The sequence below is a fragment of the Moschus berezovskii genome, chromosome 15 (assembly GCF_049115385.1).
Source record: "Moschus berezovskii isolate FMDL1 chromosome 15, NW_MosBer_1.0, whole genome shotgun sequence".
In the NCBI taxonomy this organism is placed as follows: Eukaryota; Metazoa; Chordata; class Mammalia; order Artiodactyla; family Moschidae; genus Moschus; species Moschus berezovskii.
The window spans coordinates 52298021-52311305 of record NC_142474.1 but is presented as its reverse complement, the minus strand read 5'-3'; the positions used below and the strand labels follow the sequence as shown (position 1 = coordinate 52311305).

The following is a 13285-nucleotide window of genomic DNA, read 5'->3' as shown; positions in this document are numbered from 1 at the left end:
AAGCTTCTAGTGTTTCCTCGTTGAGTTTAGAGAACATATGATAAAATGTATATATTATAATCTTTTATATTAATCCACATATTTATATTTCTAATATTCTTCATTTCTTCCTGTGGACTCAATTTACCATTCTGGTCGTTTCTTTTTAGTCTAAATAACTTCACTTAGTCTTTCTTGTAAGACAGGTCTGCTGTCAATAAATTCACCATTCATTGTTTATCTGGGAATAATTTTATTTCACCTTTGTTTTTGAAGAGTTGTTATGCTGGGTATTAAATTCTTAATTGACAGTTATTTCTCTCAGCATTTTGCATGTCTATTCTGCTACTTTCTGGCCTCCATTGTTAAGATGATAAGTTAACTGTTCATTGTATTGATGCTCCTTTGTTTGTGATGAGTCAGTTTTCCATTACTACTTTCAAGATATATCTTTGTATTTGACTTGTTTTTTATATTTATCCTATTTGATGTCTGATGAACTTATTGAACATGTATATCAAGGTTTTACATCATATTGAGAATGTTTTTAACCATTATTTTCTTCAGTATTTTTTTCTACTTCTTTCTCTCTCTCCTCTCCAAGTGACTGCCATTACATATAGGTCAGTGTACTTGCTGTTTCCCATAGGTCTCTGAGACTTGTTCTTTTTTCTCTTTCTGTTCTTCAGAGTAGATTATTTCTATTAATTTATCTTCAATTCAGTAGTTATTTCTTCTGCCATCCCAATATGCTGCTGTGAATTTTGCATTTCACTTATTCTATTCTTCTAGTCCAGAATTTCCATTTAGACTTTATACAATTTTGATCTCCTGATTAAAAGTTGCTGTTAGTTTATTATTCTTTAATTTTTCAAATATTATTTTCTTTAGTTCCTTGAACATACTGATGATTGCTGCTTTGATGTCTTTGTCTGCTAAATCCAACATCTGGGAAATATCAGGGGCATATTTATTGAATGCTTTTTACCCTAACTCTGGGTCCCACTTTCCTGTTACTTTGCAGGTCTCATAATTCTTTTTTTTAAACTGGCCATTTAAAATAAAATATTGTAGTAATTCTAACTTGTAATTTTCCTAATACTGATGGTAGCATTTAGAAAATACCAGAAATATATTTTTACAAGTAAGGAGATGAATAAATCTGAAGAAATTCACCGTTATATTTATTCAATTATTCTGTGTCAATCAATTTTTTAAAGCCTACATTGTACCTAGGGAAACTAAGCTGCCATCTATAAACTGACAACCATACCACAGCTGCCTTAGAAAACGAGGTCTATTTTGCCCCTACAATCTCAGCTCCTTTTCAATTCCTATCTCTTTCCACATTAAACATTTAAGAGGATATTATTAGATTGACTTTACTTTAAAATCATAGTTAATGTACTAAGGATGTATGGTGCTTAAAGGGAATAGAGTTTCTAAGGATTAATTCACTTTCATCTTTTGTTTTCATTTTTATAGGGAACACCTAGAAAAAGAATTAGTTGACTTACCAGAAGGCACTCCATTGATGGAATTGCCCATTTCATCATGGTTCAGCTCTAAAGCTTAGGCAAGATGTTGTGAGGGAATCAATATCCGTGTGAAGTATAAATGTTCTTCATTCTTATTCAGAATAATTTCTTGGCTTTTCACTAGAACTTAGAAATTTACTTAGTAACATATCTATGCTGTGGCCATGTGAAATTGTGATTATTCTGAAACTGGCTTGTCTTTATTCTGACACCAAATTTTGTATGAAATTTCTAGAACTAGACAATCTCCTCAATACTCTCTGGACTAAAAGTACCTGTATCAAAAAAGATAAAATCCATCAACTTAGAAGGAAACAAAACAGCCTAACAATTCATGATGGAGACTACCCTAATCTGTCTGTATCCATGGACCCAGAATCAGAAGATGGTCCACTTTCCTGGGATCAGGTATTGTCATTACTCCTCTTGTACCATTGTACCATCAAAGGAAGCAACTGTGAACATTCTCTAAGAGTTGTAGAAAACTTCAAGGGTAATGTAGATTTCCTTAAATGTAAAAATATTCTATTTCCACAGTGTAGTCAGGGTTTTTTTCTTTTACAAATAGATCTCTGTAGATTTAAAACTTGAGGCCAAAATATTTAGGAGAATGGTGTATATTACTCTCCTCCATACTGAATTCATGAATAATTCAGTAAACATGCAACCATTTATCAGTCACCATTGTGTGCAGTCAGGGTACAGAATTGAGCAAAAACAGGCACAACTCCTATGGAGCTACCAGGATAGTGGGTGGATATAGACATATAAAAACAATCATGAATGAATGCTTCAAATTTAGATTAGGTTATGATGAGATTACTTTGGATTGTGAGCGACAGAGAAATATCTGTATAGTAGGCACTGAGAAGGTTTTTGAGAAAAGGTGATATATGGGCCTATAAATATATTCTTACTTCCTGAAGCTGTGTTCCAAAGTACATTCATTAGTCTACTAGATAATACTTGTTTTTGTTTGTCTTGTTTGTTTGTTATTTGGCTGCACCAGGTCTTTTTTGCTGCACTAGGGCTTTCTCTAGTTGCAGCAAGAAGGGGCTACTCTGTAGTTGTGGTGCACGGGCTTCTTATTGCAGTGGCTTCTCTTGTTGTGGAGCACAGGCTCTAGGGCCTGCAGATTCAGTGGTTGTGGCACACAGGCTTAGCTGCACTGTGGCATGTGGGATCTCAGTTCCCAGAGCAAGGATCAAACCTGTATCCCATGCATCCGCAGACAGATTCTTAACCACTAGGCCACCAGGGAAATCTGGGTAATACTTTATTCTTTTTGGCCTTGCCTGATGGCATGTGGGATCTTAGTTCCCCAACCAGGGATTGAACTCACACCCTCTCCATTGGAAGGGCAGTCTTAACTACTAGACTGCCAGGGAAGTTCCTTGATATTTCTTAAAAAGGGGTATAATTGTCAAATCTGTTTGGGAAATAGAGAGATGTGTTGCGCTGTAGCATATTTACATGCCTGGGGAGGTCCTGTAGCAAATAAAATTCTTTAGTCTTATTGAATTCAGTATTTTTCAGGCTCTGTTACACGTAGAAACCTTCCCTGCCCTTATCATTTAAAATCTTGGAGAATTGATATTCCATGATAATGGCTTATGTTTAATGAGTAAATTAATACTATGTATTAGACACCGAAGTTTCCCCTGCATTTCTTCATTTAGTTATTACAACAGCTGTATAAGGTTAGGTTACATGATTCCATCCTACCGATGAGGAAATTGAGTCATGGAACTAATAAGTAGTTGATTAAGTTCACAGAAACTGAGGATATATACATAAGTTGTCCCATAGCATATTCTGTACTCTTAACAACTATGCTATTGTTTAATAAATGTTGATTTAAAGAAATAATACTACTTTTTATTTGTATCTTGGATGAGTTATTATTCCTATTAAGCACAAATCTGTATATTAAAAGAGCAAAATTCTGTAAAAATTTCTAACAACCAGTGACTGTTGTCCCTGTAAATTATGAATACATGATTGGGCAGTATTGCATATTTTTGCTATGATATATTTTAAAAAGTGAATTTCTATTAATTAGGCCACATAGGAAAGGCATCAATTAAAACTGATTATTTTAAACCCACAGTGTATTCACTGAAGGTAACAAGTTGATGCCTGTAATAATCCTTGTTTGTGAGGTCTCTTTAAATATTCCTTCAGGGCAAGCTCTTCTTAGGAAGGGAACTCATTTGTCTGATGGAGACCCTATTTGCACAAATAATGAAGGTTATTTCTTAAAATTTAGGGATTACTTACTTAAGACATGCATTTTCTAAGAACAGTAACTGTCATCTTCTGTGATGACTATGCAAGATAAACAAAACCACTTCTTTCTCAGTTATGTTTCAACATTCATTTTCTTTGTGACTCTTGAGGGGACCCTAAAGTAAGAGACTAGATCTGAAGATCCTGCCTGTATTATTTGGACCAGTCAGTCTCAAAGTGTTGTCCCTGGGCCAGCAGTATCAGCAGCACCTGGGACCTTTTTGGAAATGGGAATTCTCAGGTCCCACCCCAAAATCTGCTGAATTATACACTCTGATTGTGGAGCCCAGCACCCTGTCTTTTAACCAGCCCTCCAAGTGATTCTCAAAACTAAAATGCAGGAAGAGACACTTTAGAATGTGTTTTTAAAGTTTCCACAAAGGTCTTATGACATCAACACAAGTATACAAGTATATTGAAGTTTTAGGTAAAGGAATAAAGCAATTTTAAAGGTTATTGACTGAATCATCTAATTTTCATTCTATTTTCTTCCTTATTAAAAATAGCTTGCCAAAATTTAAAGGAAATAATGAATCACCTTTAAGGACATTTGTATTAGTGATTTCAGAAGAAATGTAATGCAACAGTAACCTAAATAGTATAGGAGTAGCAAGTAAATATCAAGGGCATAGAAGCTTATAATAGAATAACCTTACTCTACGAGAAGGTGTTCTACAACTGGAAACTATTCAATTCCTTGACAATGAACTGGGGAGAGATGCATGGCATTCTCTTCATGTCTATTTCTCCACTCTTTTATTTCCCAGTCAGGCATTTTTCATTAAGAATATTTATTATGAAGGATTCATCATAAGATGTTTATGGTTAGTTTTCCTTTATCGTTGCCAGTATTTTTAATGATGATGTAATTCTATTCCATGATTAATAAATAGTGCAAAAGAGACTATTTTCTTTAGCATAAATTATTTTGATAAAGGAGAAAAAAATTACAAGTTTAGCTTTCTGTTGTTGCTTCTTGTAGTAAAAACATTTTGGAGTTCTTGCCCAATCTTTCTGAGAAATGCCTTCCCCACCCACAGGGCTGAGTCCAGCAGCCATATTTGAACAGTATGATGTCATTTCCTGTCTTGGGGGCAAAACTGATGGGATCAAATAACACTGGTGTAAGAAAACCCATCCATGGCCTTTCTGAGACAATCAGATCTGTCAGGACTTACAGACTTAATCCAATCTTTTTTTTTTTTTTCAGTTCACAGCGATCTTTATTATTTATAACTGCATATTAGTACATCATGTGTGCATACTTTATTCATTCTTTCTTCTATTTATGAACATATGAGTTATTTACAGTATTTTGCAGTTACAAGCATACTATTACAATGAATAATGTTGCTGTTCAGTCACTAAGTCATGTCTGACTCTTTGCAACCTCATGGACTGCAGCACACCAGGCCTCCCTGTCCCTCACCATCTCCCAGAGTTTGCCCAAGTTCATGTCCATTGAATCAGTGATTCTATCCAGCAATTTCATCCTCTGCCACCCTCTTCTCTTTTTGCTTTCACTCTTTCCCAGCATCAGGATCTTTTTTAGTGAGTCAGCTCTTCACATCAGGTAGATGGAATGGGTTGGGGCTTATATGGCCTGTTTTGTTTTTTTTTTTTTTTTAAAGATTTTTTGAATGTGGATCACTTTTAAAGTCTTTATTGAATTTTTTATAATATTGCTTCTGGTTTGTTTGTTTTTTTTTTTTGCCTTTGGGGCATCTCCCCAAGCAGGGATGGAACCTACACCCCCTGCACTGGGAGGTGAAATCTCAACCACTGAACTGCCAGGGAAGTAACTGGCCATGTGTTTATTAAAAGAGAGAAGGCCAGACTGTGAAGGGATATAGATGTCTGCAGGGGGAAACAGAAAGGAGAAAATACAGAGCCCTGAAGAAATAGAGAAAAATCTTTGGTTTTCATTTTCCAGCTTCCAGTTGAATTCCTCATAAAATGTGGCTGTCCTTCCCATGTCAGACATCCTCTGTAACCTTAATACATCCTCCTCTGGGTGTTTGATGGTTTAAGTGGCTCTGTTCCATGCAACCAAATGTCTCCCAGTCAAGATAAAGCTTTTTAACCCTTGAGATCATCCCAGAGGATTTTTATGTGGGAAAAACCAGCAAACGTCATCATTTTCTGATTAGCCATGTGTCTTTGTTTAAAATCCCTACTTTCTATAGCATGGCAAATCAATCCTTGGACATCACTGATTTTTTTAAAGATAACTTACTGTGACCTCAGATCACATTGCTCTTGCATTGGGGTCTTATTTCATTAGAAGACATCCGTTTGTGCTAGTGAAACTACACACCCTTCTCATCCACATATGAAAAGTTTTCAATATAATTTTTGATGCATAAAATGTCAGCCCTTAACACTTCTGAAGTGGACAAATGTTTTCAGGCAGTTGTGAGAGATCTGTTTCATTTATTGTTTAGCTACTTCTTTCATAAATATCCCTATACAATATGAAAAAATAGATAACAATTAGTGAAACCTGTAGGCAATAACAATGATTTCAATTGTTTTTGTGGTGAAGGGCTGTCAAAGAACATAGGTCACCGTATCATTTAGTGCTTACACACCAGCAAGTTGACACAGCATTCACTTTTTAAAATATTACCTTTACTTTTATTGCTTTTGAAAATTCATGTTGCCAACACAGGCTTATTAAATCAGATAATATTGAAGACAATGATCGTATTCCTCCAGAGCTCCTGTTTATCCTATAAAGTTTTAACTTCATTAATAATACAAAGCCATGCCCCCAACAAGAGTCTTAAGGCTTGCTTAGGCTGCTGGTTAGAACACCATCCAGCACATTGTAAAACACTGTGCATCTCTTTTCAGGAAAGAAAAATGTGTGCAAAACTCCTACTATACAATACTCAGAATAAAAGTGAGATACGGCTACTTTAATCAGAGATGAAAATTATCTTTGAGAATTATGTATGGACAGAAGGTTGCAGGGAAACACACATAGTAATGGCTTCATGTGTTGACTTGAACCCTTCCAGTTTAGTCCTGATTCCTCCAGGATGGTAGTTGATGGTGAATTTGGTCCAGTGCTGAGGTTGGTAACAATATATGTTCTGCCTCCTACAGACTTGCTTCTCTGCTGGGCAGTTGGTGAACATATTTCTACAGAACAAGCTTTCACCCATTTCTAAGGAGGACTTTAAGCGAATGAGTCCAGGAATCATTCAGCAATTGCTCAGCTGTTCTTGCCAGCTGCCCCAGGACCAACAAGCAAAGATGGCACCCACCACACTGGAGAGTAAGTCCTGGCTCTTCACTCAGAAAAGCAGTGCCCACAATGCACACAATCCACACAACAGATTCATGATGGTGAAGGAAGGATACATACCATACACCAGGCACTGTTTTAAGCATTTTACTCTGATCAGCTCATTGAGTCCTTACAACAATGCTGCTGCTGCTACTGCTGCTAAGTCGCTTCAGTCGTGGCCGACTCTGTGTGACCCCATAGATGGCAGCCCACCAGGCTCCCCCGTCCCTGGGATTCTCCAGGCAAGAACACTGGAGTGGGTTGCCATTTCCTTCTCCAATGCATGAAAGTGAAAAGTGAAAGTGAAGTCGCTCAGTCGTGTCTGACTCTTAGTGATCCCATGGACTGCAGGCTATCCGGCTCCTCCATCCATGGGATTTTCCAGGCAAGAGTACTGGAGTGGGGTGCCATTGCTTTCTCCGACAACAGTGCTACCAGCTAGAAATTATTATTATCTTCACTTTAGAGATGATGAAACTGAGGTACCTGGAAGTTAAATAACTCACCCAAAGACACATCAGTTCAGTTCAGTCCAGTCGCTCAGTCATGTCCGACTCTTAGCGACCCCGTGAACCACAGCACGCCAGGCCTCCCTGTCCATCACCAACTCCCGGAGTTCACTCAAACTCATGTCCATCGAGTCGGTGATGCCATCCAGCCACCTCATTCTCTGTCGTCCCCGTCTCCTCCTACCCCCAATCGCTCCCAGCATCAGAGTCTTTTCCAGTGAGTCAACTCGTCTCATGAGGTGGCCAAAGTATTGCAGTTTCAGCTTCAGCATCAGTCCTTCCAGTGAACACCCAGGATTGATCTCCTTTAGAATGGACTGGTTGGATCTCCTTGCAGTCCAAGGGACTCCCAAGAGTCTTCTCCAGCACCACAGTTCAAAAGCTTCAATTCTTCGGTGATCAGCTTTCTTCACAGTCCAACTCTCACATCCATACATGACCACGGGAAAAACCATAGCCTTGACTAGACGGACCTTGGTTGGCAAAGTAATGTCTCTGCTTTTAATATGCTAAGAATTGATAGAATTGGGATTCAAACGCAAGCAGTCTGGCCTCACAGTCCTTGTTTTTAACCACCTTGCTGTACTACCTTGCCTGGAGAATCCCAGGGACTGGGAAGCCTGGTGGGCTTCCGTCTATGGGGTCACACAGAGTCGGACACGACTTAGCAGCAGCAGCAGCAGCTGTACTACAGTTCAATGAATATTTTATATTTTGTAGCTAACTTACATAACTTGATTCTATCCCCTGTCTTTGACTAAATCATAGACCATAGTTGAATCACAGACCATAGTTGAATAGCTTTATCATTTTGAGAATGTTATAGAAATGAAATTCTACAGAATGTATCCTTTTGGGATATAGGGTTTTTTCCCACTCATCAAAATTTCCTTATAATCCATCTAGATTGTTTTGTGTATTAATAAATTTTTTTTTATTACTGAGTAGATGCAGGGCAAAGGCTAACAGAGTTTTGCTAACAGAACACACTGGTCATAGTAAACACCCTCTTCCAACAACACAAGAGATGACTACACATGGACATCACCAGCTGGTCAATACCGAAGTCAGACTGATTATATTTTTGCAGCTGAAGATGGAGAAGCTCTATACAGTCAGAAAAAACAAGACATGGAGCTGACTGTTGCTCAGATCATGAACTCCTTATTGTCAAATGTCGAACTTGAATTGAAGAAAGTAGGGAAAACCACTAGACCATTCAGGTATGACCTAAATCAAATCCCTTATGATTATACAGTGGAAGTTAGAAATAGATTCAAGGGATTAGAGCTGATAGACAGAGTGCCTGAAAAACTATAGAAGGAGGTTTATAACATTGTACAGGAGGCAGTGATCAAAATTATCCCCAGTAAAAAGAAATGCAAAAAGGCAAAATCGTTGTCTGAGGAAGCCTTACAAATAGCTGAGAAAAGAAGAGAAGTGAAAGGCAAAAGAGAAAAGGAAAGATATATCCATCTGAATGCAGAGTTCCAAAGAACAGCAGGAGAGATAAGAAAGCCTTCCTAAGAGATCAATGCAAAGAAATAGAGGAAAACAATAGAATGGGAAAGACTAGAGATCTCTTCAAGAAAATTAGAGATACCAAGGGAATATTTCATGCAAAGATGGGCACAATAAAGGACAGAAACAGTATGGACCTAACAGAAGCAGAAGAGATTAAGAAAAGGTGGCAAGAATACACAGAAGAACTATACAAATAGGTATTAATGACCCAGATCACCACGATGGTGGGTGTGATCACTCACCTAGAGCCAGACATCCTGGAAAGCAAAGTCAAGTGGGCCTTAGGAAGCATCACTACGAACAAAGCTAGTGGAGGTGATGGAATTCCAGTTGAGCTATTTCAAATCCTAAAAGATGATGCTGTGAAAGTGCTGCACTCAATATGCCAGCAAATTTGGAAAACTCAGCAGTGGCCACAGGACTGGAAAAGGTCAGTTTTCATTCCAATCCCAAAGAAACGCGATACCAAAGAATGTTCAAACTACTGCACAATTGCACTCATCTCACACACTATCAAAGTAATGTTCAAAATTCTCCAAATCACGCTTCAACAGTACATGAACTGAGAACTTCCAGATGTTCAAGCTGGATTTAGAAAAGAAAAGGCAGAGGAACCAGAGGTTAAATGGCCAACATCTGTTGGTTTATAGAAAAAAGCATGATAATTCTAGAAAAACTTCTGCTTCATTGACTATGCCAAAACCATTGACTGTGTGGATCAAAACAAACTAGGGAAAATTCCTAAGGTGGGAATACCAGACCACATTACCTGCCTCCTGAGAAATCTGCATGCAAGTCAAGAAGCAACAGTTAGAACCAGACATGGAACAACAGACTGGTTCCAAATTGGGAAAGGTGTATGTCAAGACTGTATATTGTCACCATGCTTATTTAACTTATATGCAGAGTACATCATGTGAAACACCTGGCTGGATGAAGCACAAGCTGGAATCAAGATAACCGGGAGAAATATCAATAACCTCAGATATGCAGATGACACCACCGTTATGGCAGAAAGCAAAGAAGAACTAAAGAGCCTCTTGATGAAAATGAAAGAGGAGAGTGAAAAAGTTGGCTTAAAGCTCAACATTCAGAAAACTAAGATCATGGCATCTGGTCCTGGCAAATAGATGGGGAAACAATGGAAATAGTGAGACTTTATATTTGGGGGCTCCAAAATCACTGCAGATGGTGACTGCAGCCATGAAATTAACAGATGCTTGCTCCTTGGAAGAAAAGTTATGACCAACCTAGACAGCGTACTAAAAAGCAGAGACATTACTTTGCCGACAAAGGACCATCTAGTCAAAGCTATGGTTTTTCCAGTAGTCATGTATGGATGTGAGAGTTGAACCATAAAGAAGGCTGAGCAGTGAAAAGTTGATGCTTTTGAACTGTGGTGTTGCAATGTAAGGAGATCCAACCAGTCAATCCTAAAGGAAATCAGTTCCGGATATTCATTGGAAGTACTGATGCTGACGCTGAATCTCCAATACTTTGGTTACCTGATACAAAGAACTGACTCATTGGAAAAGACCCCAACACTGGGAAAGATTGAAGGTAGGAGTAGAAGGGGATAATAGAGGATGAGATGGTTGGATGGCATCACTAACTTGATGGACATGGGTTTAAGCAAGCTCTGGGAGTTGGTGATAGACAAGGAAACCTGGCGTGCTACAGTCCATGGGGTCGCAAAGAGTCAGACACAACTGAGAAAATGAACTGAACTGCTTCTTTGGTATGAATATACCATACTTTGCTTAACCATTCACCTTTTAAAAAATGGATTATTTTCAGTTTTTAGCTATTTGAAAAAACTTACTATGAACATTTCTGCAAAAAAGAAAAAGTTGATAGTTGAGAAATACCATCATGTAAAAGAAAGAACATCAGTGTCGGGATCAGAAATGCAGAGTTGAATCATGCTGTCTGTCCCCAGCCAACTCTGCGATCTGCTACAATCTATATTCCTCAGGCCTGTCTCTTTCCCTGCACCGTGGGAAGCAGTGATCCCACAAGGCTTGCTGTCCTTTCACACATCATGGTACACATGAAATAATGAAGGCATGTTGGGGTAAACCAAAGAGGCTGCTCTGGGCTGGCAGTGACCAGGCCAGGGAGGTATGAGCCTCCTGGATGTGGCAGCCCCAGGAAGTGAAGGGACCACTATTCACACCTGGGACTTCCCTGACAGTCCTGATGTTAAGACTCTATGTTTCTAATGCAGATGGTGTGGGTTCAATCCCCTGTCATGGAACTAAGAGCCCACATGTGGCATGGTACAACAAAAAGAGAAAAGAAAAAAATTTACACTCACCTGTGACCCATAGCATCATCACAGTAGGTGAGCTTTATTGTAAGACTTCCAGGACACCAGTGAAATTCCAGTGGGATAATATGTACAAAAGTGTGGTCTATAAATTTAAAGCACCTGAAGTTTATTTATTTTCTTGCAATAAAAATGCCATTTTATTTATCTGAGTTCTTCATAAAGATCTTTTAAAGACATACATATGAGGACCATCAAAATGATCTCAGAGTGAGGAAATGTTTTTCTTACCACTTACCAGAATGCCCTATCATTTTTAATAAACTATAGTCATCAGTTCAGTTCAGTTCAGTTCAGTCGCTCAGTTGTGTCCGACTCTCCGCGACCCCATGAATTACAGCACGCCAGGCCTCCCTGTCCATCACCAACTCCCGGAGTACACTCAAACTCATGTCCACAGAGTCGGTGATGCCATCCAGCCATCTCATTCTCCTTCGTCCCCTTCTCCTCCCGCCCCCAACCTTTCCCAGCATCAGAGTCTTTTCCAGTGAGTCAACTCGTCGCATGAGGTGGCCAAAGTATTGGAGTTTCAGCTTTAGCATCAGTCCCTCCAATGAACATCCAGGATTGATCTCCTTTAGAATGGACTGGTTGGATCTCCTTGCAGTATAAGGGACTCTCAAGAGTCTTCTCCAACACCACAGTTCAGAAGCATCGATTCTTCGGCAATCAGCCTTCCTCACAGTCCAACTCTCACATCCATACATGACCACGGGAAAAACCATTGCCTTGACTAGACGGACCTTGGTTGGCAAAGTAATGTCTCTGCTTTTTAATATACTATCAAGGTTGGTCATAACTTTCCTTCCAAGGAGCAAGCGTCTTTTAATTTCATGGCTGCAATCAGCATCTGCAGTGATTTTGGACTATAGTCATAAGTAGTTATAAAATGTTGTGAGGAACTGGACACATGGCATGTGGACTGTTAGATTAAAAATCGGGCAGAATAGAGACTCCATAAACAACTTCATCCCAGAAGGGACTTTAATCAGTGGAGAAATCATTCAATTAATTGTGTTGAGAGAGTTTGGAAAAACAAAATCAGAAAAATAACCAAAAAATGGTGGCCTAAGAACATGTATGATGAATAGTAAAAATATGACAGTTAACCATATTTAAAATATTACTTTTGATCTGAGGATGTTACATATTTTTTTCAGAACTGCTTTTCTTCTTTGAGATAGTCTGCAATGCCCATCACAGCCAAATTGTTCAGCCCTTATTTCTAACTCATAATAGATTCTAAATCAAGTGACTCATCATGCCAGGCCTATATATTTAAGACTTCACATTTACTGAGAGGAAAAAAAACTTCCTTAAAAATGAGCAGCTAAATAATTCAACACCTTGTGGCCAGTGATGGCTCAAAAATGGATGAACAGCACTGGATCATGACACCTAGGAGCTCCCATATTTATTTCTACTCCCTGGCACCGTGTCTGGTCATACAGGCCATTCAGAAATAGGGTTTTGGACTGAAGTTCCAATAAAGTTTATTCCCGTTTAAATTAACTTCTGTACCCTTCTAGGAAACAGTCTTCCTGAGAAAAATTCATACAAATCATACTCACTAAAGGACCTAAAAAAAAAATCACTGTCCTCAATTTAAAATGTTGCATCATATAACTAAAGAGAAAGACTTGTGATGTTGGCCTTTTGAAAGCGCAGGAATGTAAGATGTTAAGTAGTGGAAGACACAGGAAAATGTTATTAAGAACACAGTGTTCAGTATGCTGAAACTCAACTTCTAAGAGCCATCTTCAATTGAATTTCCAGGAAAGAATGTTATAGCTGAGTAGAAATCATTTCAGATCTATTCAAA

At 38.5% G+C, this 13285-nt stretch overlaps 1 protein-coding gene across 1 annotated transcript in view; it reads left to right on the top strand.

Moving 5' to 3' along the window:
- Positions 1-13285, top strand: part of SLC39A12 (solute carrier family 39 member 12) — an 89802-nt gene that overhangs the window by 25011 nt on the left and 51506 nt on the right. Inside the window, exons 5-6 of the mRNA XM_055429522.2 lie at positions 1753-1925; positions 6918-7089. Of these exons, the coding sequence (XP_055285497.2) occupies positions 1753-1925; positions 6918-7089 (345 nt within the window). The remainder of the gene's footprint in view (positions 1-1752; positions 1926-6917; positions 7090-13285) is intronic.